This window comes from Epinephelus moara, chromosome 12 (assembly GCF_006386435.1).
Source record: "Epinephelus moara isolate mb chromosome 12, YSFRI_EMoa_1.0, whole genome shotgun sequence".
Classification (NCBI taxonomy): domain Eukaryota; kingdom Metazoa; phylum Chordata; class Actinopteri; order Perciformes; family Serranidae; genus Epinephelus; species Epinephelus moara.
In genome coordinates, this window is record NC_065517.1 from 13,796,814 (window position 1) to 13,821,002 (window position 24,189).

The following is a 24,189-nucleotide window of genomic DNA, read 5'->3' on the forward strand; positions in this document are numbered from 1 at the left end:
AACCCTACAATATTGTTGCCATATCAGCATTGAAGTATTTGGTCTAAAGCATCATGATATTTTTTGTTTTTCTCTATACTGCCCAGCCTCCGTTGAAAAATTATTTCCATTAGTATTCATAGACGGCTTAACTCTTGCCTCATTTCCCTGCCTGCCTTTTTTCTGATCGTCATATTTCATCATATTTTCTAGCCTTTAAATACATCTTCTTTGAGTAGTTGACAAAGTAACCAAGACAATCACCATACAGTTAGTAAAAAATAGATTCATGGTAGGATTTTGATTGCTTTTATCAGTGTTAACCGATTAAATTCTGTCTTAGGATCATTTTGATGGAAGTTAAGACATGACAAGTCAACAGAGGTGGAGATGGGAGGTGTTCACCCAGCAGCAGCAATATGCCAGAGATCCATTGTGCTGCATTCTGTGCTAATGGGCTCTATGAAGGGTTTCCTTAGGGACCCTCTGGGGTTCCCTGTGGCTGCTGTACTATAAAGGAATCAAAGGTCTCTTTTTGGTGTAACCAGCTCTGTTGGGCTTTGCTGGGACAAGACAGGACGGATGAGTGTGAGAGCTGCCCATGTTTTTAGACTGTCTAAAGAGTAGGCTCTGACTAAATGATGGGACTGGCTTTCACTGTGTTTGAGATGTGTGTTCAGTATACATGTTGGCAGGTCTCAGCACTGCCTTGCTGTGAGAAGGTCGGTGCTCTGTTCTTTCCAAATGCAAGCTTTGTCCTTATCAAATATGCGTGATATTTGCAGCACAACGTTGATTTTATCAACTAATGATTATTTTCATTATCAATTAGTCTGTGGATCACTTGAGTCGATAACATGGTAGATAATGGGCCCAGGTAACATTTTTAATTTTTTAAAATCCCAACCTGAGATACTCAGTTATAAGGATATGAAAGAGAAAAAAGGTAAGTCATTGTCCTAGATGCAAAGCTGGAACGAGCAGAGTCAAACAATTTGATTAATTGATTTACTGACTAACTGTTGCAGCTCTAGACAAACTGACAAATCCATTAATCTGCATTTAGCAAGTATATGTGAACCTGCAAACAAACTGCATGTTATTATATTGCTACCTCCAGATGTTCTCTGCTCTCCTGGTGTGCTTCGTGTCCCAACTTCAGTGAGGAAATTACAATTGTGATATGAGTCAGACCGTCAGGTTATGTGTCTCAGAGTCAGTGCAAGGCATATTGGCTGTCTCTGAGGAAGTGTGTGTGTGTGTGTGTGTGTGTGTGTGTGTGTGTGTGTGCCTCCTTCTTCACACTTAGGTGTTAATGTCAACCTATTTTCATACTCTGTTTCACGAATACAAACACTCTCAGGTGTACACTCATCATCACACAGAGGATTGCATCACATTACCATGACAACAAGTGTCCTAGGTTGGGGTGCCCGACCTGTCAAGTGATGTTATGGCTGCTTTTTGGGTTTGTCACAGTCTGCGTGACTTCTGGCTCACACACGTCAAGTACACTCACATTTGTGCTATCATAAATTTACGATAGGTAGAGAATTTCAGTGCAACAAAGATTGTTCTGTGTACCATTTATAGGAACTTAAACAAACTAAAAACAACCAACAACCAGCTTTAATCAAAGGAGGATTTTCATTGATATTCAAGACTTGTTAACCACAATGATTAACAACATTATTGTGTTTATTTGGATTGTTTAAGTAACATATCAAGCGAAAAACACCAAATATTTGCTGTTTTAGCTTCTTGAATGTGACAATTTGCTGCTTTCCCCAGCTTTATATGTATATGTATCCTGTATACGGGGGTGGCTGTGGCTTAGGGGGTAGAGCAGGTTGTCCACTAGTTGGAAGATGGGCAGTTTGATTCCCAGCTCCTCCAGATTGCACGTTGAAGTCCTTGGGCGAAACAGTGAACCCAGGATTGCCCTTGAAGGCTGTGCCATGAGTGTGTGAGAATGTTTAAACTGAGTAGCAGGTGGCACCTTTTATGGTAGCTTCAGCCACCAGTGTGTGAATGGGTGGATGTGACAGTGTAGTGTTAAAGCGCTTTGAGTGGTCGGAAGACTAGAAAGGCACCATAAAAGTACAAGTACATGTGTACTGAATTTGTTTTAGCTCATGGACTGTTGATTGGACAAAACAAGACATATAAAGACAACACTTGAAGCTCTTGCAAATCATGATGAACATACCTAACCATTTTTATGACTTTTTTCTGAGACAAAACAATTAATAGAGTAGTAATCAACAGATTAATCGACAAAGAAAATTATTATACGTTGCGTCCCTATTCAGTGGTTGTAGTACGAGCAGCAGCAGCAGCAGCAGCAGCAGTAGTTTAGAAGTCATAGTACTTATGTCTTTCCTTTGATCATTTTCTTCTTTATTGAGCAGCATTCTTTTGTATAGTGGCGGGAAAGACAGAAGTCAGTGAAAGACAAAAATATGCACAACTGGTTCTTCAGGCTAAAAAAAAAGCCATCCCCCATGTACATCATGCGCATCTTTGTCCGCTGCTACAGAGGCCCCTTAGCCCAGATTCTCCTCATACTTTTCCCATCAGTGATTTGGATGAATGCTTGTTGTGTTTCAGGCTGTGGAGGAGGGAATCTGGTTGTTGCTTAGCTCTACTAATTGGCCATGTGGTCATTAGTGACCTGGTTGGCTGGCAGCGCCAAAATCCCATACTGTTGTTTTGGACAGAAGGACAACAGGAGGACATGTGTACACAAACAAATACGCCACCATAGAAAAACTGTACAGAATGCACACACATAAACCGCTTGTCTGTTTTGTTTACAGAAGCCATCAGCCGCTGCTTGTAATAGTTTCATATTTAACGTATCAGTTGTTGAAGAATATTACTTTAAAGTATGAGCCAGTTGTGACCGCAAAGCTTCTCAGAAGCCTTCCAAGTGGGAAAATATGTGTAAGCTTTATGCTTTTCATTTTTTACATGATGACTAAACTCTATTTTAATGGGTTTACTTTCAAGTTTATCTCTCGGATTGGACAAAACTTATTTCTCATCAAATTAAACATACTGTGTTTTGTTTAGAATCATTTTGCCAGGGTCCTGGTTTGTTTGCTAAGACACTGCTGTGAACAATATGGGTGCTGTATGCGTGCACCTAAGGTGTCCGTTGGTTTACATTGCAGTATTGTTGATATGCAACCTGACTCTGGTGCGTGTGTGTAAGTAAACGGTGTGAAAGCAGATGGTTACCACAGATACAGACGCTGACACACTGATCTACAAGGGTTAGCTGTGCCTTTTAGCGAGGGGAGGTGGAGTAGAAAGAGAAGAGGAATAACTTAATTGTAGGTACAAGCCGTAGAGTATGAGAAACATCATTTAATTTATATTTATCAGAGACTGTAGGTGGAGGTCTGTTTCTGGTGTTGGTTTTTTGTTATTGTGAAATTGATTACACCTGCTGTGCGTAACATCTCACAATAATACTAATAACTAATAAAAATAAATGACAGATATTTATAGAGTTACCACAAATAAATGAGATAGATGAGAATTTTGTATTTTACATTGTCAGCCAGGTCAGTTTTGGGGGGAGATGTTATGAAATACTCTCACCTAGATTCTAGGTTGCTTTCAAAATGCAAGCAGGTGCTACCCTCAGGTAGATTTACCACAGTATACATCTGTGTGACTGTTGGTGACCCAAGTCCATGCTCCCACTCTCCTTGTCCTCATTAACGGAATAGAAGTCTTGGCACAGGGACCAAATAATCCCTCTAATACAATCTGGGTAGTGGATAATCTCTGGATACCAACTGGACTACCTAAAGGACTTTTAATGGGAAACCAAACTGGCTACAACTTGTCTGAGCAAAGGTTCTCTGCCAAAGCTCTGAGGCAAAACTAGAAAAAAAAACACTTTTAAACATCTCTATAATTTGGCATTATTTACTGGTATTGTAAATAAGGAAAATAAATAAATAAGGGGCGGCAGTAGCCAGCCGGCAACCCAAGTCCATAGGGACTTGGGTTGGGAACCGGAGGGTCGCCTGTTCGAGTCCCTGTCCGGACCAAAATATGGAGCGTGGACTGGTGGCTGGAGAGGGGCCAGCTCACCTCCTGGGCACTGCCGAGGTGCCCTTGAGCAAGGCACCGAACCCCCCAACCGCTCGGGGCGCCTCACCAAGGGCAGCCCCCTCACTCTGACATCTCTCCACTTTGTGCATGTATAGGTCCTGTTTGTGCATGTGTGTGTCTTTCGGACCTGTGTGTAATTGACAAGCAAGAGTGAAAACACTGAATTTCTCCTCAGGGGGATTAATAAAGTAAATAAACTTAACTTAATAAACTTAAACAAAACATGACAGCTTTGAACTTGGATAACCATGAGGATGATGTCATCAGCAGCAGCTGTGTGTGCTGTGCTGCATGTTAACTGGATGCATGGTCACCGGACTGGAGTAGAAATAAAACCACCAGTAAAGTAGATGTTGTACAGTAGATGTTGTTACCAAAGCTTTTCATTTCCATAATCCATTGTAGCTCCATTGTTCTGGATTAAAATGTTTTTGTTCAAGCTGTGACAATAGGATTTTATTTTGGATGGGGTTAAAGGATTACATTTAAACTGGACATTTTTAGCATTTGCACCAGTAGAATCAGACAGTAGACATGCAACAACAAGAAAACAGCTGGGATATTTTAGTGAATATGACTGATGATGTTACACATATCAGGGTCCACTGTAAGTCAGGGCTGCTGAAATTGATATCTTGTATATATCTGCAGAAGAAGCTTGTGTCATGTTGTGTAACTCAAGAGACAAATAGCATGTTTTGGATTTGACCTGTGATATGTATGGATGCCTGCCAAAATGGCTTGGTTTAGACAGATGTTCTCTGAGGCAAAGAATTACAGATGGCAGCGATAATCTTCTAGGAGGTGTTCTTTGGTGTGATTACTGTGGTCCCACAGTAGATACAAGCCACAGCTAAATACTGCTATTAGTACTGAGGTAGTATAAGTCCTCATTCAAAGGCAGTCGTCAGTTTTTGTACAATCAAATAAAAAGGATGATTGCAAGAAAGAAAGGAGTCTCATGTCAAGACTGCTTTATCATTTGTTTCTCAACTGTCTCATACCACACACACACACACACTCAAAGAGAGAGAAAGACATTCCTCTTGGTGTTCCACTCTAAAGATATGTTGACAGAAGGAAATACGACCTGTCTCTCCCTCTTGCTCGGTTGTTTCCATTTTTGATACACACAGAACAAAGTACTTTAAAGGTTATAGAGTTCGCTGCTATCTGTAGTATGTTCTCATGTCAGTGGTACTCATACCTGGTAGTTTGATACCTTGACAACACTTAAAGCAATGAGAAACATTTCTGGTGAGCTGTAAAATGGCTTAAATGAATAGGAAATGACATAGTAAATCCACTTTTGTTTGACTCGCTCCTGCAGATATTTTACGATTGACTAGTACGTAAAGTTTATGGTAAGTTTTACCTTAATTTGTACATGGATTGGCACTATTAAAGGGAATGGACTTCTTTTAGTATTGATTTTGTAATGCTCTGCTTACGTTTCTTTGACTACTTTCTACTCCCCATCCCCCACTTCCTTCGAACAGTTCAAAATTCAAACACCAGGAAGGTCATAGCCGATACTATACAACATCCGTCTTTTCTATCTTTCTGCTCTATCTTCATATCTCTCTGTCTCTGGTTACTGTTTTGTCTCTGGGAGGGTCAGGTTGCCAGCCTACCTCCAGGTTCTGGAGTAGGGGACTGCTGAAAGAAAAAAAAATAGAGCTAGGGAAAAAATGGTATGGATGTGATTAGGAAGGAGGACTGCAAAGACAGCGTGACATACGAGAAGATGGAGAAGGAAGGGGTGTGACAGAGAGACAGAGGAGAGATGAGAGCGAAAAGGGAAAGGGAAGGAGAAAACAAAAATGAGAATTTGAGATAACTCTGAAGGGGAAGGCGAATGGGGAGAAAACAGGAAGGGAGGTAGAGCCAGATAAACACCAGTCTAAACTGGGACTATGAAGTGATGCTCTTCTAGCTGAACTCTTAAATGGAGAGGAGGAATTACACACATCACTGACGCTTTAGCAGCCTCTGTTTCCTAGGGTGATGTAGGCTACGCTTACACTGCACCTAAATATGTGACTCCTCATATGAACGCCAACTTGTGTGGAAGTTACACACAGTTTGGATATGAAAGACGACGACAGCTGTAACCAAATTTTCAGGGAACATCAGTTTTCATAAGGCATAGTGCTGGCTTTTCACCAGAGCTGCTCTCAACAGTTTTTGGGGGGTTTTGGACAGCTAAAATACTGCAGTTTGTCATGCTATATTTCTCTCTGGCACAGTGGTTGTGTTGTAAATATTTAGCAAAATGTGAATCCAGTTGTAACTTCATCTGTAACTTCATCTTACTGCATTTAAAATGTAGCCTTTCTGTATCGAAGTTCTACACAGACTGTGATGGTGACAGTCGAAAGACGGCACCTCTTTCTAACTGACATTCCTCTCCAGCCGAGGGAAGAGCGGAGAGGATGATAAAAGTGAGGGATCACCAGTCATCTCACTTCCTGACCCAGCAGAAAGCAGCTTTAAAGTGTGTGTGTGCCAGCTGATGCAGCCAGTGTGTTACGCCTTAGTGAGGATTTTAATACATGAGAGATTATGCGGCTGTATAACCTGCTATTTACTGGTTTTTGATGGCTGGCAGACTGGTTTTTGGACTGAATGACTGCCTACTGGCCTGACAGCTAGAAGACTGACAAGTTGGTGATTGTTTTACTGACTGACTGGCAGGTTGACTGGTCAGTCTTTCATCAGGTTTGAAGGCTAATCTACTGTTTGTATTAAATGAGTGGTTGCGTGGCTAATAACTGCTTTATTGGCTAAGTAACTTGATAGTCTAATGTGGTGAATGTCTGAATGGCTGACTGCTGATGAAATCCCTTATATGGTTCTCATTGTGAGTTTTGAAGATCCAAGGCATTAAAAGCATAAATAATGGCGCACATTTTGTTTTTAAAGGTGGCCGTAATGATTGTGTAAATGTATGGAAGCAAATAAGAGTTGTAAATATTCGAGTTTTGAAAGCCTCTGATTACTAAATATTGAAATTTAAACGCCATTGAATTCATAGCATTGAAATATTTTACATTGAAAACCATGTATCTGAATTTATTTTTTCTAAATTTATGTCTTCGAAATTGTGATATAAAATTTATTGATTTGAAATTTCCAAAGGTAAATTTGATTTGTTTTTTAATTCCAGTGTTCGCAAATTCAGATCTAAGAATTGTAATTTCAGAATTTAAAAAATTAGATTCAAGGTTGCTCAAATTTGATTAGTCAAATTCAGATCTAAAAGTTCAAGTTGAAAAGGTTAAAAAAAAAATAAAAGAACATCTGTCAGATTTGATTGGTCAAAACGTTTAGGCTTGACTCTATCAAACCTATCCTGTCCTGTGTAGCCCAGATGTTGCAATTTAATTTTTTTCAACTTGAATTTTAAGATTTGAATTTGACCAATCAAATGTGAGCAACCTAAATCTGTTTTTGGTTCTTTCTTTTTTTTTTTTTTTTAATTCTGAATCTTGAGTTTTTGGATCTGTATTTGTGAAATCTGTATTTGTCAAATCACGAAATTTCATATTTTAATTTCAAAGAGGTGAATTCAGAACATTACATTTAGACACATGGTTTTCAAAGTAACAGTTCAATGATATGAATGCAATGGTGCTTACATTTCAAGATTAAGTTTTCAGTGGCTATTAAAATCTCTTAAGTCTCTTGTTTACATCCATATAAAACATCTTTGTCCATGAATATGTTTTTGGAGATGTGTAAAAAGAGTCATTTTACAACTGGTTTCATGGATCTCATGTGCCCCAGTTTTATACCAGGATCCCAGTGATTTTTGAAAAAGAAAAACAACAACAATTCATCAGGGCTCACCCTCCATTTTGTTGTGATGTCTTCCTTCTCAGCTCCGTTCTCATGCTGTAAATAAACAGTGAAGCAAAAACCCACAGGAAATGATAGGGCTGCAGCTATAGTTCACCCTTCCTGCATACACACACACACAGTTACACACACACACACACACACACAGGCTGCCTGTGTGTCAGAGGAAGTCTCCTTTTGTGTTTAAGTTTGACTCACTCTCTAATGGTGCGGTCATGGTGCTTTCATGAAGCCACATCTGTGACCTCGGTTTTCTCTCTGAGATGGGTCTTGTTGAGGTGAAACGACTTTAGAAAGAGCAGCATGGTTTCATTCTCACCACAGGCCTCTCTTATCACAATATGGGTGTCTGTTGGCCCAGTGGTCTAAGGTGGTGTGCACCGCATAACCCCAACATTCTGGGGTAGAGGCAATGTCATGTGTCACCTGTCTCTTTATCATGTTATTTCCCGTGGCGGCTCACAGTCAGCTGTCTTATGCAAATATATCTCTTTGTACAGAATGCTAGAAGCACTGCTACTGCCGCAACTACCACTCGTGGTAACAGCGGTTATAGTCGCTGTAGAAATAACTTCATTATTGTGGAGTTTTTGATCCTGACAAAAACAACATTTTGATGGAGGAAGAAATTTTTCTACTTTCTGTAAAAATGTAAACATAAGCCTGATAGCATCTGTGTCAGCTCTCAGAAACACTGAATACTAAACTTTAAGTGTTTAATTAAATAGATCCACCAACAACCAAGACTAAGGCTTTCGTTTGTTTAGCAATGGTAGCTAATAAATTACTCCTATTTTAAAGCCTTGAGTGTAGAATTTTGGCTGTCACCATCACAGATTTGTGGAACCAGAAGTGAGCATATTTGGACGAGAGGTTGGGGCTAACCTGAACACAAGCTGCTAGCTTGGTTAGCACGGTGCATTTACAGCTATTGTTAACTGTGATAATGCCAGTGCTAATTTTTTCTATCCAAAAAATAGAATTCTGACTATCAAAAGAAAATGCAATTCCTAGAAAAGCTGCATATCTGGTATAGAGGGTCTATAAGTAAAATTAAATGCTGAACAAGACTTTTTCGGGCAACCAAAATGATAAAATTAACTTTGATGCACTGACAGCTACTGCTATGGCTAGGCCTATACTCTGAATCTGGGGTCACGTCATGATTACGTTACCAACACACTATTGCCATGTTAGCGACTTTTCAATGGTCGACACCCACCTGTTACTCAAAGCGGCCATGTCCTTAATTATGTGTAACTTAAAGCTGTAATAAAATGTAAATGGTGAGTTATATGAAAATTCAACCCTGGTACAGTTGTCATGAAGGACAAAATTATAAAAGAGATCAAAATGTTTTGTTGTTCCAGGCTGTAAACATGTTAATTTCTGCTGTAAAATTGAGCATTTTCACCCCAGATGGGGGTGACTGGCTTTTGGAGCCAGTCTCAAGTGGCCATTCAAAGAACTGCAGTTTTTGGCACTTGGGCATTTGCTTTTTTCAGCCTCAGTGGTCGCCACTTGACTGAGCTGTACGTGCTGTTATTAGTCGTGGGACATTGAGAAGGCAGATTTCTAAAGATGCTGGGAGGTGGTTTTGGGATTCTGAATGTTACCACATGTTGATTTTTGCTTTGAGACAATAATCTTTCTCCCTTCTCTCTGCAGCATTCCGTTCCCTCAGTCCCGACCTTCAAACCGTCCATGTCGGTTCCAGATTGGCTTGTGGCCATCCAGAACTACATGAAGGCTCTGCAGTATCCTTTACCACAAATACAACAGTACATTGCATTGCAACACACATTGCGGCATGAAAACAGATGTCATGATGAGAGCTACACCTGTCAGGTGAAGTTAGGCTGTCTGTGTCTCATGGCATTAGATCTTTCCACACATAACTCATTGAGACACCAGAGTGACGCCAGCTTCAGGTGCACATCAGTCAATAGTAGAGAAATGGATAAACAACAATGAAAGCTTGTGCTGTCCCTAACATTTCCATCAGATACAACCACACAGGAACCCAATTCTTTGAAATCAAGAAGAGCCGTCCACTGTGTGGGTAAGTGAACCGCAGCCTTAGTTTTATTACAGTTTATGAGTTAAATGTGCCTCGAGTTTGAATAATTCAGTAATGCCTATATTCTTTGACTTGCATTAATGGGCTCAGCTCACAAACACCAACCACTCATGTAAGGCTGGCTTATTGAAGAGGTGAGGTCACTATTTGAATTCTTTCATCAAGTCCTCAGCTTAACCTGATTACCTCCAGTAATCAGGTTATAATGTGGACACACTGATGACATTGTCTAACTATCTGAACAGTGATATGAACAGTTCTGCATGCACACAATAGTCTAGTCGATGTAACTAATGATAGCTGATAAGTTAGTTTGATTAAAGGTGCTGGAGCAGAATGAATCTGGGGAACAAACTCTCTGTTTTAACATTAAAACCTGTTGCACAATTTACTTTGACTTTTTCATACACACATTTGTAAAACTGAAAGAAATCTGGCTGAATGGTACAAGCGAACAAAAGTATCTATAGTTTTCCCACTACTTTTAAAATATAAATGACTGTGAAAATAACAGTTCTATCTCTGCATTCCCCCCCCCCCTTCTTTTTCTCTCTTTCGTCCTTGCCTTCACCCTCTTCCTCCTCTTGCTCTTATCCCCCTTTTGTTGTCCACTGATCCCTTGTTTTTCTTTTTCTCTTTCTATTCATCTTCTCACTGCCCTTCTGCCTCTCCTCCTTCTCCTCTTTTCCTTTTCCTTTGCCTGTGCTCTGCTCCCCCTCCTCCTACCACTCATCCTCTTCCTTCCCCTTCCTCTTCCTCATCCTTCTCCTCCTCCAGGTTAATGGAGACAGCAAGAGAGATGATCAGAGAGTCTTTGCCAATCAAATGTCTGGAAGCCGTCATCCTGGGAATGTATCCTTTACTACCTGACACACACACACGCACACACATACCAAGCAGTGGACCAGGAGGTTATTTTGTTATCTCTGGGTGAAATCAATGAGACGCGTTGCTCTAATGTCCTAATGCCTCCCCACCACCGCCACCCTCTCCAGCTCTTACTGAACAGTGTTGCCTGGCAACAAGCCCTCTTCAAAGTTTAACCCCCCTACCACCATACACATACACACACAATTCACAAAGCTTAGTATCATCCGGCAGGGCTTAAATATTAAAGCAGCAGTCTGTAATTTCTGCAACTGCTTCAGCATTTAAATGATGTGGTCAGCTGCAGTTTAAAATTAGAAACTGTGCCTGATTATTCACTTGTGGACAAGTACTGAAGCTCTGGTTTGACTACAAAGGCCCATTTAACAAATCAGTGGATGCTATTAGCGATGATGTCTTGATATGGCTTATAGCAACTCAGTGGAGTGGGCAGATTCAAAGGTTGTAGTTTAGTTTGAAGAATAAAATACAACCATATAATACAACTGAAACCAAAGACTGCTCTAAACAGCTTTGGAGACAGAGGCAAAGATCTGTAGTGCATTATCAACACCTTTTCAACAGGATACAAGACTCTGTCCAGACATAATCACCCACATTGAAGTAAAGGAGCTGATATGCGGTATGTAGTGTACACAGCTTGGTGTAACAGATTTCTGAGGACTTTGGCATGTCAACACATGAGAGATTTCTCAGTGTCTCTGCGAATGCATGGTCCAGTTTCACATGTGCTAGTTTCACGGTAGCTTTCCTCCTGTGGCTGACAGGGTGGCAGCTGACAGTGACTTTAATCGAGACTGGCTTTAGCCTCTAGATGAAAGGAGGAGAGAGGGAGGGAAATAGAGAAAGCAGCAAGAAGTCGACAGAAAAATCACATAAAGAAGAAGGGAAGAGGGGACATGTGAGCCAGAGGGAGTGAGAAAAAGGACAGGGTGAGGAACAGACAAGGCAATCTAATGGTGTGAGATCTTCTTCTGCTGCTTCGTGCCCTTTATACAAAGTCATACTGTTGCATTTATATCAGCAAGGGACAGCGTGTTTGTGCAGTGTCACCTTTCAGGGGGCGCTGAGGTCATCCTCTGTAAAAGGACCCAGGCCCCAGCGAGAATTGAACTCGCGACCCCTGGTTTACAAGACCAGTGCTCTAACCACTGAGCTATGAGGCCTTACCTGTACTTTGCTGGGAGATGACCAGTATTTGAAATGTTAATGGCAGGTGGGGACACACCCTGTTTCCATACATACCAGTTAAGACAATGTGACATCAACATGACCTAACCTGTTGACTCTATCAGTGACTTTATGTCTGCTCATTCCTCACTGGGCTCCAGAGTAAGTTTAAAATGTCCAAAAATTGCAATCAGATATGAATGTTCTAAATAAATTATATATCAGAACACTGTGTCACTGATAATAAAAAGAAACAGTGTTAGGAGAGGATAGGAGTAGATAGGGACAGACAGTTAGGATAGAAAAGCAAGAGGGATGAGCAGCAACTGTTGTTGCTTGTGGCAGTTGGAGCTGTCTGTCTCCTTGTCTTTGTGTCTGGGTCCAGTTTGTCCTCCGCCGCTGGTTTTTTCCCTTCCTGGTTAACAGTGATCTGAATTCTCTCCAGGATATTCAGGGTGTATGTTGGGTCACACCAGCTCTTTGTGTGGGTTTGTGTGTTCACTATGTGTGTGTGTTTGACTCTGTGTCTCATCGGATCAGCCATCACCGAGCAGTGTTTTGCAGAACAAGGCTAGAGCACAAAGCAGCCTTGAGTTGAATAATAATCAGAGCAGGAACTTTTCCAAAAAACTTTTAGACAAACTACATGGCCAAAAATATGTGGACACCTGGACATTAAACCCATATGTAATTGCTGAAAATCAAACTCCTAGATCTGTGTGCTAGGTACCCCAACAGAGGGTGACCAAAAATGGGGACAGTATGGAGCAGTTCCATTTGAACCATCCACAACTTTTCACAGTGGAAACGGAAAAAAAGCGTACCAAATTGAACTTTATGGTACCGCTTAAAATATCATTGTGCACTGTAGCATTAATACCTCCCCTAACTGAAACTGAGGCCTAATACAATGCATGAGAACAGCTCCAGACTCCAGTGTCCACAAACCATACCATATTTCAAGACCAATTCCCGAGCTCCTACTGAAACTCAAAGAACTAGAGTTTGCTTGTGATGAAGATGAGGCAAGCACATGGCTCTACGTAAAATGGCACCATACATAAAGAGGATTTTATGCCTTTTCCTGTATTTTCTTATCTTAAATCTCGCTCCTTTGAAATGTAGTGAGGAAGGGAATGTGGAGAGAAACTCGAGGAGGAGAGGGGGGAGGACGCATGAGGGAGAAAGAGACAGAGAAAGTGAATTTAAAAACCCACTGGATTAGCTCTGCATTATATCCATAGATAAGGCGTCTCACTTACCTCTGCCTCCCAGACATAACACAGTGAAATACAGTATTTGAAGCCTAAGAGAGTATTAAAGCCAGTCTGCTGTCAGGGTGAGATTGGATGGATGGATGCATAGATAGAGCTGACTCTAGGATTATTATAACTTTAATTTCAAAGCAATAAAGTGAGTGTTAGAAAGAGAGAAGGATGCTGTACTCATCGGCCATGTTAAAACTGACAGCTCCCGTAGTGGTCTCTATGGCGAGAGAGAGAGAGAGAGAGAGAGAGAGAGAGAGAGAGAGAGAGATTACTGTTAATTTATTATGCTGATCTGTTCTGTACGACATCTATTGCACGTCTGTCCGTCCTGGAAGAGGGATCCCTCCTCAGTTGCTCTTCCTGAGGTTTCTACCGTTTTTTTCCCCGTTAAAGGGGTTTTTTGGGGAGTTTTTCCTTATCCGCTGCGAGGGTCATAAGGACAGAGGGATGTCGTATGCTGTAAAGCCCTGTGAGGCAAATTGTGATTTGTGATATTGGGCTTTATAAATAAAATTGATTGATTGATTGATTGATAATGATAGCTGCAGTTGACTTATCGCCATTGCAGTTAATGAAACCGTGTGTGTGTTTGTTTGTTTGTATGCATGTCTTTTTTAGCCTTTCAAAGTATAATTAATCTCTTTTGCTGTCTTAGACAATCATCCATACTTTAAGAAAGTTCTTGTCCGAGCATTTATATATAGATTTACTCTTTAAGACAACATACAGAATATAGAAACTGTTAATAGCTCAGCAGGAAGGGATTCAATGTCTTGCTTAAGAACACCGAACTGTGAAGATCTGGTTTCTTCATACAGTAGGCCAGCCCTGTTCTGCTTTAATGCTGTGAGCTTCCCTACAGCACACAGTCATGCTGATACACACTGGTATGTGTGTGTGTGATCAGTGGTCTAGTTGTGTTGATGGCCCTTAGTGAATATTTAATGAAAACACAGCAGTGCTGTGGCATCCAGGCTGCTGAGGTGACGGGCAGGCACACTGGCCAATGACAGGCCTCCGTGGACAGAACAGAGCAGATGGTTGGCCACTGGCCGACAAAGATACTGTCCAGATCTGTGTGTGTGTGTGTGTGTGTGTGTGTGTGTGTGTGTTTGTGTTTGCACAGATTGCTACAGTTGGATCCCTGTCAGTGTTGAGCTCTACGAAGCTGTGCAGTCCACAGCATGAGAGCTGACTAAATATAGACTTCATTCAGTTTTCATATGTTGTTGTTACAAACATGTTTTTCCACCACTGAAGAATTATTAACTTTCTGTTGAGTTGAATGTTACCCTATCAGTTCTCCGCTATGTCAGACAGAGATTGGGCTCAGTTAAATATTTTACTAATAATTGAGTCTTCCACATTTTGAAATCGGTGTGAACCTGGATTGTTGGATTTGAAGGCATCAGTAGCAGCAGAGTAGAAAAGGAGGAAAGGACAGAGAGGAAAGAAGATTAGAAAGAGAAGTAGAAACTATATGGATGGGTAAGAATTCGGAATGAGGAGGTCAAAGGTCAAGAGGTGCACATATTGCACTATATCTCCTGTGAGTGAGTCACAAGGTCAGCCACACACACATACCCTGAACATGTGTCATCATCTCCTCAGGTTTCTGATGGTACCAGATAGCTCATCTGTCTCAGTTTGTTTTTCTAGTCACATTTAGTCAGACAAGGGGAGCTGCACAAACTTTGGCAGTCACAGAGCTATTGTTTACCCCGTGGCATTTTCATAGTATTGGCCTTCTGAGAGTCAGGCTGAATCTAATTTCACATGAGTCAAGCTGCTGTGCTGCCTCTGCTGTGAGAAATCAAAACAAATACACTTTCACTTTAACTCTTGGGTTTTGCACTCAGATGTTGTTTTTTATTTCAGGTCTTTAGTCAAATGTGCAGCTCCAGCAGTGCAGTCAGAGTGCATCTAGATTAGTTCATCTAATAAATCAAAAAACAGAACTCCAGACGACATGAAGCAAAATAATGCCCTTGAGATCCTTTCTTAACTGTGTTAACCAGCTACCTGACCAACGGGCTGACATCTCTCGAGCGTTTCCCCATCAGCTTTAAGACCCAGTTTTCTGGCCACTGCTTCCACCATGTTGTACTGGGCGTCTACTGCAACGGCCGCTATGGGTCACTTGGCATGAGCCGCCGGCAGGACCTGATGGACAAACCGCTGACACACCGCACACTGGGAGAACTTGTAGCTGAGTTTGAGAGCTCCTACAAAAGATACCAGCACACTCTGAAGAAGGTAAGAATAGAGACGGAGGGATGAAGATGTGTTATGTAGGTGGAAGGGTGGTAAAATCATTAATTGATTTTAAACCCTGCTTCTCCCAGGTGAAGATCGGCCTGTATGTGCCTCACGACCCCCACGTCTTTCAGCCGATCGAGTGGAAGCATTTGGTGCTGAACGCTGCACGACTGGGAGCCCAGGAGATGAGGAAGGAACTGGAGAAACACGGCCGAGATATGAGGATGAAGGTACATACTGTATGCACACAGACATGCTGTACACTTTAGGGTTTGATTTGATTTTAATACAGATTTTATGCCTGTGCACCAGCAAAAAGCGTGGCCAGAGGCATTATGTTTTCGGGTTGTCCATCCCTCCATCCGTCTCATTCTTGTGATTGCGATATCCCAAGAACGCTTTGAGGCAATGTATTCAAATTTGGCACAAACGTCCACTTGGACTCATGAATGAACTGATTATACTCTGGTGGTCACAGGTTAAAGGCCAAGGTCACTGTGACCATGTGTGTCTCATTCTTGTGAACTCAATATCTCATTCTAGTTTATTCCAAAAACTTAAAATTTGACAATTACAATTGAAAAAAAATCAATCAACAATTGACAGTTTTCCTCTTTATTTTTTTCACTGAAGTCATCATAAAGATAAGAACACCAAACACTTGATGATGCTTAATGTTCAGAACCTGATAAAAAGGTTTTATCAGTAAGTTTAAGGTTATAGGTTTCCTACAAACCAGCTGTGTTAATCAAACTATATCTTTTACATAATATTTCTCACAAGAGAAATGGATATACCAAGCTCAGAAATAAATGTGTACTCAAGACAAAAGTGTCCAGGTAGATACAAAAAATATCAGTGAAATAAAAGTTAAATTCCCCTGATAAATAACAGTATCCTATTTGAGCTTCAGTGTTGTTTGAGAGTAAGTGTGCAGCCTGAGGCAGGAGAAGAAACTTGGCTCACTGCAGCCAGAGGCAGAAGAAAATACAGACTGCACTCAAACCACAAAACAAATCAACAAATATGGTAACAACTGAAGACAGCAGGGTGAAAATGGACCTTTTGGGATTCATTGGCCAGCTCCCAGCAGTGGGACAGAAGTAAAACAGTTGTTAGTGGTTCAACTAATGGGGAGTTTATTTGCCAAAATCCAATACAGACGTGTAATTTCATAGTGGAATACAAGAGAGCAAAATGCCTCTCAAAATCAGATCAAGGGGGGGCAAACATGACCTTTTAAAAGTAGTGAAATGTCAGTGTGAATAAAAACACACAATCTTGATGTACACAGTTACTATTAATGGTCACATGTAATGTATTTGATTGATAGTCAGATCCAAACTGAATTAAAATATCTGATTTGATTTATTCAACTGAGACGAGTTGATACCGTAACCAGTGCCGCTGCTCAGCCACAACACTTCTCTCACAAAGTTACATTTATAGTTTACTTTTTACTTTTAATATCATCTCCAACATTATAACCCTGATGTAGTCAGCAGTCATTTCTAATCTCAGTGCCTCTGTTTACATAGACTTTAAGTTGAAACAGCACATTGTCTTGTGTTCTTATGATCCAGGCAGCTAAACTCAGAAAAAAAACCCTCCTGGACTTTTTTTTTTTTTTCTTTTGAAACTGAACAGGGGAAACACCTTTATTACTTTTTTCCATGAGACCAGAGATGGATGTAGTTTCCCTCTTGCTGAACATGGAATATAAACTGTCAGGAATTATTTAGGGCATGATGGGGAAGGAAGGAATGTGCGAGTATGTGTGTGTGTGAGGAAGAGGAGGAGACGCCGAGAAGTGGGTTTGTTTGAGGTTAAATGTTTTGCGAACCCTGGGGTTTTTATTTTCAGTTTCTACGGGTTGGCTTTTTGTTTTCTTTTCACATTTTTCCATATTTCCCGCACCACATGCAATTCCACGAAGGTGATGGTTGAGGTTCTGGGTGTATGTGTGTGGTTGCATGCGAGATGATGGTGTTGGATAGTGGTGTATGGACTGCATTGCATGTCAGCGAGATATGTAGGTCAGCGAGTTTGCAGCTGTCACACACACACATGCACATGAAAACACAGACACACACAGTCAGACTCTGGTCAGCTGTGTTGTGGTTCGTATGGCTTTAGTATAATCTCTGTTGTACTCCAGAGAATGTGAATTTAGTACAGACTTTTTTTTGTGTGTGTGTGTGTGTGTGTTTGTGTGTGTGTGTGTGTGTGTGTGTGCCCATGTGCATCTATTTTTATAAGGACCCAGCTGAGTTTTGGACTTTGACAGTGAGATTATCTGGTTTGTTCCTCTTTCTTCTTCCAAGGGCTGTTTTAGGGTTAAGGTCAAAATTAGGTTTATGTTACAGGCTATGGAATACACTACAGTAGGTCACTGACGGTCCTCACAAGATTTAAAATGTGTAAACTCACAGTAACACACACCCTTCTGCATCAAGGACTTGATATAAAGTTTCATGGTTCAAAAAATAGAAACATTTAAGTCATGTTAAAGCATGATTCTCAAAAAGGCTGTAGGATATGAGGTAGGAAACAAACACACACACACACACACACACACACACACACACACACACAGACACAGACACAGACACTGAGACTCATCTATCAGAGCCACATGACTAACGTGACCAGCTGTGGAATATGAGCCATTTCCTGGCTTTTGCTTTGTCCGGGAAAACTTGCCATCCGTGTTCATCTTGCAGTTTTCCTCACCCGCTGAGTTCTTAATGATAGCTTCAAGTTACTGTTTATTACACACACGCACACATATGAAATGCCTTATGTGTAGCTTTAAATTGTGTTTTCTCCATGATTCATTTGCCACAGCAGTTTGTCAAGATTGAGTGAGATTAAAAAAGAAAAACAAATCACCCACACAAGCATGTATGTGCATAGTGGGATTGTTGTTCTGGGGTCCCATTCGTCATGGTTGCATTTTCTGCCCTGCAGCTGAGTAACAGCAGTGGTTGTTGGAGTCATGCTAGCATAGTTTCTGTACGTTGAAATGTGAGGGTGTAGCAGGGTGTAAATAGAAAAGCAGCATGTATCCTGCGTTTTTGGCAGATTGGTCCATCTGTTTGTTAACACAGACTCTCAAATCAACCATGTCGAGCTGAAATGATTGGTCCATTAATCAATAAGTTGACTGACAAGTGTGAGGATTTGCTGCCTTTTTCTGTTGTATATCATTAAAACTGAATCCATTTTTGGGTTTTGCACTGTTGAGCAGACAAAACAAGTAATTTGAAGATGACACCTTGGGTTATGAGACTTGTGATTGGCATTTTATCACAATAAGACATTTTGTTGACTATATATTAGGGCTGCCCCCGACTAAGAATTTTCCTAGTCGCCCAATAGTCGTCATTTAGGGCCATTAGTCGAGTAGTCGCTGGCACGTTTACGATATTAATTTAATAATTTAGTCATATATTTCGGGCGGGGGAACACAATGGTTTGAGTTGAAGGTGTGAGAAAGAATAGTATCAGTAACATTGTTAACACTGTGCTACATTACAGAGAAATACAAAACCGTACTAATGAACCTTCATTAATATAGGCCTATATTTTATCTACAAGTGCACGTCACACACTGAGCGAGCCGTCTGTTAATGATGCTGTCGGCAAAGCAGTAATGATTGTGCTAAGTGGCTAATGGGCATGTAGCTACTTCCATGTTTCAGATGATACGTCATGTTTGTAGTCGACCAATGAAGGGGGCAGCCCTACTGTATATACTTAAAGAAGTATTTCAACGCTGGAAAGATGGTCTTCTCACAAACCTGGGCTGTCTATGCAGTAGAAAGACGCAAATACTTTTGAAATTGGTGCTACATGACCAGAGAAAACAGAAGAAAAGGGCTGTGGTATTTGCTTTGGTCAAGAAGTAGAAAACCTATAACTACCAGAATGCGCTGTGCCACCCCGGACCAGTAGAGGCTCCTGTTAGTGGGTGATGTAATCTGAGTTGCTCCCCTGAAAAACAATATGATGGCCAGCTGGCAACAAATTATCTGAAATTACAGTTAAACAGGAAGCTAAAATATGTTCCCTAAGTAAACATACTAACAGAATCCTGGGTCATATTTGGTCAGCACTGTCTAGTTTTACTGTTTGATTTTGTTTTTTTGTTTTCAGCCTCTGTTTTTCACAATACAGGAAACAGTATGTAGTTCTCTTCCTGTTCACAAACTATTGTATTACAGCTAAATGGTGCACCAAAATGTCTCTGAAGACATTTTAGGCAAGATATAGGCAGTACGAGCCAGTGGAAATCCAGATTTTGGCAAATGAGCAGGGAGATCTGGGCACTGGCAAGATTGAGGGAAGTTAAACAGTTCATTTACACATGCTACTCACATCGTTATGATACAAAGCTGGCTTTGCTCAGTATCACTGTCAGTCAGATAAATACTTAGAATACAAACTGAAGTGTAAATTGTCACAACATAGTGATATTGACTGTTCTTTGTGTGATTTTCTTAGATCCTTAAATCATCCAGTGCGCAGTCACCAATCAAGGAGCGGAGCCGGGGGAAATCCTTATCACCAAGGCGACGGCAGAGCAGTCCCCAGCGACGCTTCACACACCGCAGAGACAAATCGTGAGTGTTTTCCAATGTTTGTGCCTCGGGACAGGAAACTTTGAGCAGATGACATGGGTATGTGTGTGTATCTGTGGTTATGTATGCTCTTTTCCAGACCACTTTTTACAGTAGCAGCTCACTAGATTTTTATACAGAGAAGAATTAATGCTGGTCTCCAAACTTACCAGTGAGTTCACCAGTGTTTTAATGGTAGCAGCTGGTATTTATCAACCCTTGTGTGTTCCTACCTTTCCCCTCCTTCCTTTCTCCCCATGGCTTTGCTGCTCAGGTCAAGGAGAGTTTAGATCTGAAGTGGCTTGTGTGTGTGAGAGTGTGTGTGAGTGTTGCTGACAGCTCAGCATTATTAGCCGGCAGACAAGTCCTTGTTCTGTTCAGCTGACACTTGGCGTTGTCATCATGGTGTGTTAGTGTGTGTGTGTGCCTCAGCAGCAGAGTGCCTCTCTCTTTGTTCCTGAGATACAGGATGTAAATGTAGATGTAGATGCATGTAAAACATAAATCCATGTATTGAATCAGAAAAAACATAAAACCAAACTCCTTGGAGAAATCTGAAAATTTAAAGACACCTTGCTCTGTGGCTTTAATACACACAAGAGAACATGACTAAAGATCTTGTTTGAATCATTGGGAGCTAGTCTTTGACTCAGCGTGAATACAGTTATTCAGTTATGAAGGATAACTGCATTTTCTACATCGATTTTCAGTGTGTGAATCCCTTTAAGTAGGTTTTACTCTTTATCTAATTCTTCCAAATTGTTTTCTTGGTTTGAAGCTTTTTCAAACAAGTGATCTCATGTAATAATTACTTTCATATCAGTTGTAAAACTCTCAATTGAAACGAATATGTATTAAATTCTTTCAGGGTTAGCAGCTCTTAAAAACAAGGTGACTCACCACTCCAATTCAATGGCAGGGAAACTTTGACGCACATGCAGGATGCCGACTGTGTTTGTGTGTGCTGTCAGCTGTGTGGTAGGATGTAACACAATCTGACTTGGACAACAGCTGCAGCCCAGGCCTACTGCAGAGTCACCACAAACACAACACACACACACACGCACGCTGCACCAGAATTAGTGACAGTCCTGTGTGTTGCCATTTGACATGGCACCGCGATGACCTTTCTTATGAGAAGCTCAAGTGGGATTAACCATCTAATTATTCAGATGTGTATGTGTGTGCCTGCTTGTGTGCATGTGTGTGTTTAATAAAACTCCAACACAAAAAGGAGGCTTTTCCTTGCTGCACTTAACCACCATCCTCCTCAGTTTTAAAGTAATGAAAATCTCAAAAACACGATAACTGATTGTGCTGGTCTGCACAATACAGTAGCTGTTGTCATGTCTAAAACTTGATCCTCTGTCAGTGGCTAGAGACACGTGATATTTTAATGATGCTCAGTGAGGTAAAACCACCTGAAAGCTATTATTTTGCACCAACTTCTCTTATCACCCATCACAAGGAGCTGCAGATAAAGAAAGGAATGCAAGCTAGAGAAATAACTTTTTTTTTTAGTCAAATGAGAAGTTTCTTTATTAGCGTACATTTAGTTTCTTTTCCCTTCAGGGTTCAGTCAAATACATTGTTATTTTAATCTTCATAAAAGTTAATTGTCTCATGAGTGCAGAGAAACAGTTTAAATGAACAGGACACATCAGAATAGCACATTACCACTTTAAACCACTTGAATGTGGTACTTAAAAGGCTATTACTGTTATCAACAGAGCACTTAACAACATGTTGCCACTTCAGACAGACAACTCCAGCAGAGACAGCACAATAATCTGCTGCTGGTTTTAAACAGCCGAGAGCACGGACTCTTGAAATGCACAGGGTTATTTAGCAGCATGAGTAAGACATTTCAGCAGGCTGTTTCCAGCACTGCCTGCTGTACACCAACAAATACAACACAAAACTAAAATTAAGTGAAATAACATTTGATAAAAAGGATAAAAACACAAAACATGCCCTGGAATATATTAAAAACAGCATTTAAAAAGATTTTAAAAGTACAATTCTGTGAACTCTCTGAGCACAGATGGTTAAAGACAATAAAACATATAAGGAAAGAAATAGGAACAGTGGACTCAAAGAGAACAAGAACGGGATCAAAAGAAGACGAGGCAAGAAGGAGAGAAGGAAAAGACGAGGAAAGGAGAGAAGAAAATATGACAAATGGGAGGAGAGAAGAGGGGGGAAGAAAGGTTGGAAAGAAGAAAAGGTGGAGGGGTTCGAAAAATAAAAGACAAAGCCTGACAGAGGACAGGAAGAAAAGAGGAAATCAAAATACCATTTAGAGAGGCGGAGGAGGAATAAAAAGGCTGTCAGTTCAACAGATTGGCTTCAGCAAGTAGCACTTCTCCTTGATGTGTCAGAGAGAGAGAGCACTTGAAAGCGACCTTCTAAGCAGAAATCACTGAAGAAATGAAAGCGGATAAAGAAAAGAGTGAGGGAGAAGAGGGGATGGGAAGAGAGAGAGGAAGAGATGGTGTGAAAAGAGAGGGCAAGAAGAAGACAGAGCACTGAGGATTAAATCTGATGACTTTCTGGCTTTTAGAATTTCTTACTGAGGAATGACAGAGAGCTAAATCTCCTTCTCATTTTCCACCTTCGTCATGTCTTTCTGCACTTTCTTTCTCCACTTTACATGTGCACTCCACTGTGAACAGTGTTATTCAGCACTTCTCAACAGGTTGAATTGCACATATCATAGTTTATGACATACTGTACTAGGACATTTTTATAACATTTTTATGATATACTATACTATGATGGGGTGGTACAGTGGTTAGCACTGTCATCTTCTGGGTACAAACCTGTCGGCTGGCTAGGCCCCCTCTGTGTGGAGTTTGCATGTTCTTCCTGTGTCATCGTGGCAGGTGGGATCCTCCTCCTTCTCCTGCTTCCTCCCTCCATCCAAAGATATACAGGTTAATTGGTAATTCTAAATTGCCCATAGGTGTTTATTACACACTATCCTATGAAAAACGTTTTTTTGACATACTGTACTATGACATTTTTATGACAAACTATACGATGACATTTTTATGACATATTTTACAATGACATTTTTATGACAAACTATACGATGGCATTTTTATGACATATTTTACAATGACATTTTATAACATACTATATGATAATATTTTTTATGTCATGTTTTACTGACATTTTTTATGACATACTATACTATGATATTTTATGACATACTATACTATGACATTTTATGACATACTATACGATGACATTTTATGACATAACTATACTATGACATTTTTATACAAATTTTTGACATACTATATTATGTAATTTTATGACATACTATACTATGACATTTTTAAACTTTTTTTTGACATACTATACTATGACATTTTTATACAAATTTTTGACATATTATGTAATTTTATGACATACTACACTATGACATTTTTAAACATTTTTTTTGACATACTATACTATGACATTTTTATGACAAACTATACGCTGACATTTTTATGACATATTTTACAATGACATTTTATGACATACTATACTATGACATTTTTATACAAATTTTTGACATACTATACTATGTAATTTTATGACATACTATGCTGACATTTTTAAACATTTTTTTTGACATACTATACTATGAGATTTTTATGACAAACTATACGAATTTTTTTATACAAATTTCTGACATACTATACTATGTAATTTTATAACATACTATATGATAATATTTTTTATTTCATATTTTACTGACATTTTTCATGACATACTATACTATGACATTTTATGACATACTATACTATGTAATTTTATAACATACTATACTATGACATTTTTATACAAATTTCTGACATACTATACTATGTAATTTTATGACATACTATGCTGACATTTTTAAACATTTTTTTTGACATACTATACTATGACATTTTTA

At 40.1% G+C, this 24,189-nt stretch overlaps 1 protein-coding gene and 1 non-coding gene across 3 annotated transcripts in view; one reads left to right on the top strand and one right to left on the bottom strand.

The window, feature by feature from the left end:
• vash2 (vasohibin 2) overlaps positions 1-24,189 on the top strand; it is a 38,940-nt gene that overhangs the window by 2,468 nt on the left and 12,283 nt on the right. For both annotated transcript variants that reach the window (XM_050058290.1, XM_050058289.1), the window contains exons 3-8: positions 9,640-9,728; positions 9,977-10,033; positions 10,829-10,903; positions 15,396-15,633; positions 15,723-15,866; positions 20,143-20,261. In XM_050058290.1, the coding sequence (XP_049914247.1) occupies positions 9,640-9,728; positions 9,977-10,033; positions 10,829-10,903; positions 15,396-15,633; positions 15,723-15,866; positions 20,143-20,261 (722 nt within the window). The remainder of the gene's footprint in view (positions 1-9,639; positions 9,729-9,976; positions 10,034-10,828; positions 10,904-15,395; positions 15,634-15,722; positions 15,867-20,142; positions 20,262-24,189) is intronic.
• trnat-ugu (transfer RNA threonine (anticodon UGU)) lies at positions 12,033-12,105 on the bottom strand. The gene has a single exon. It is a non-coding gene; the product is annotated as a tRNA-Thr (tRNA).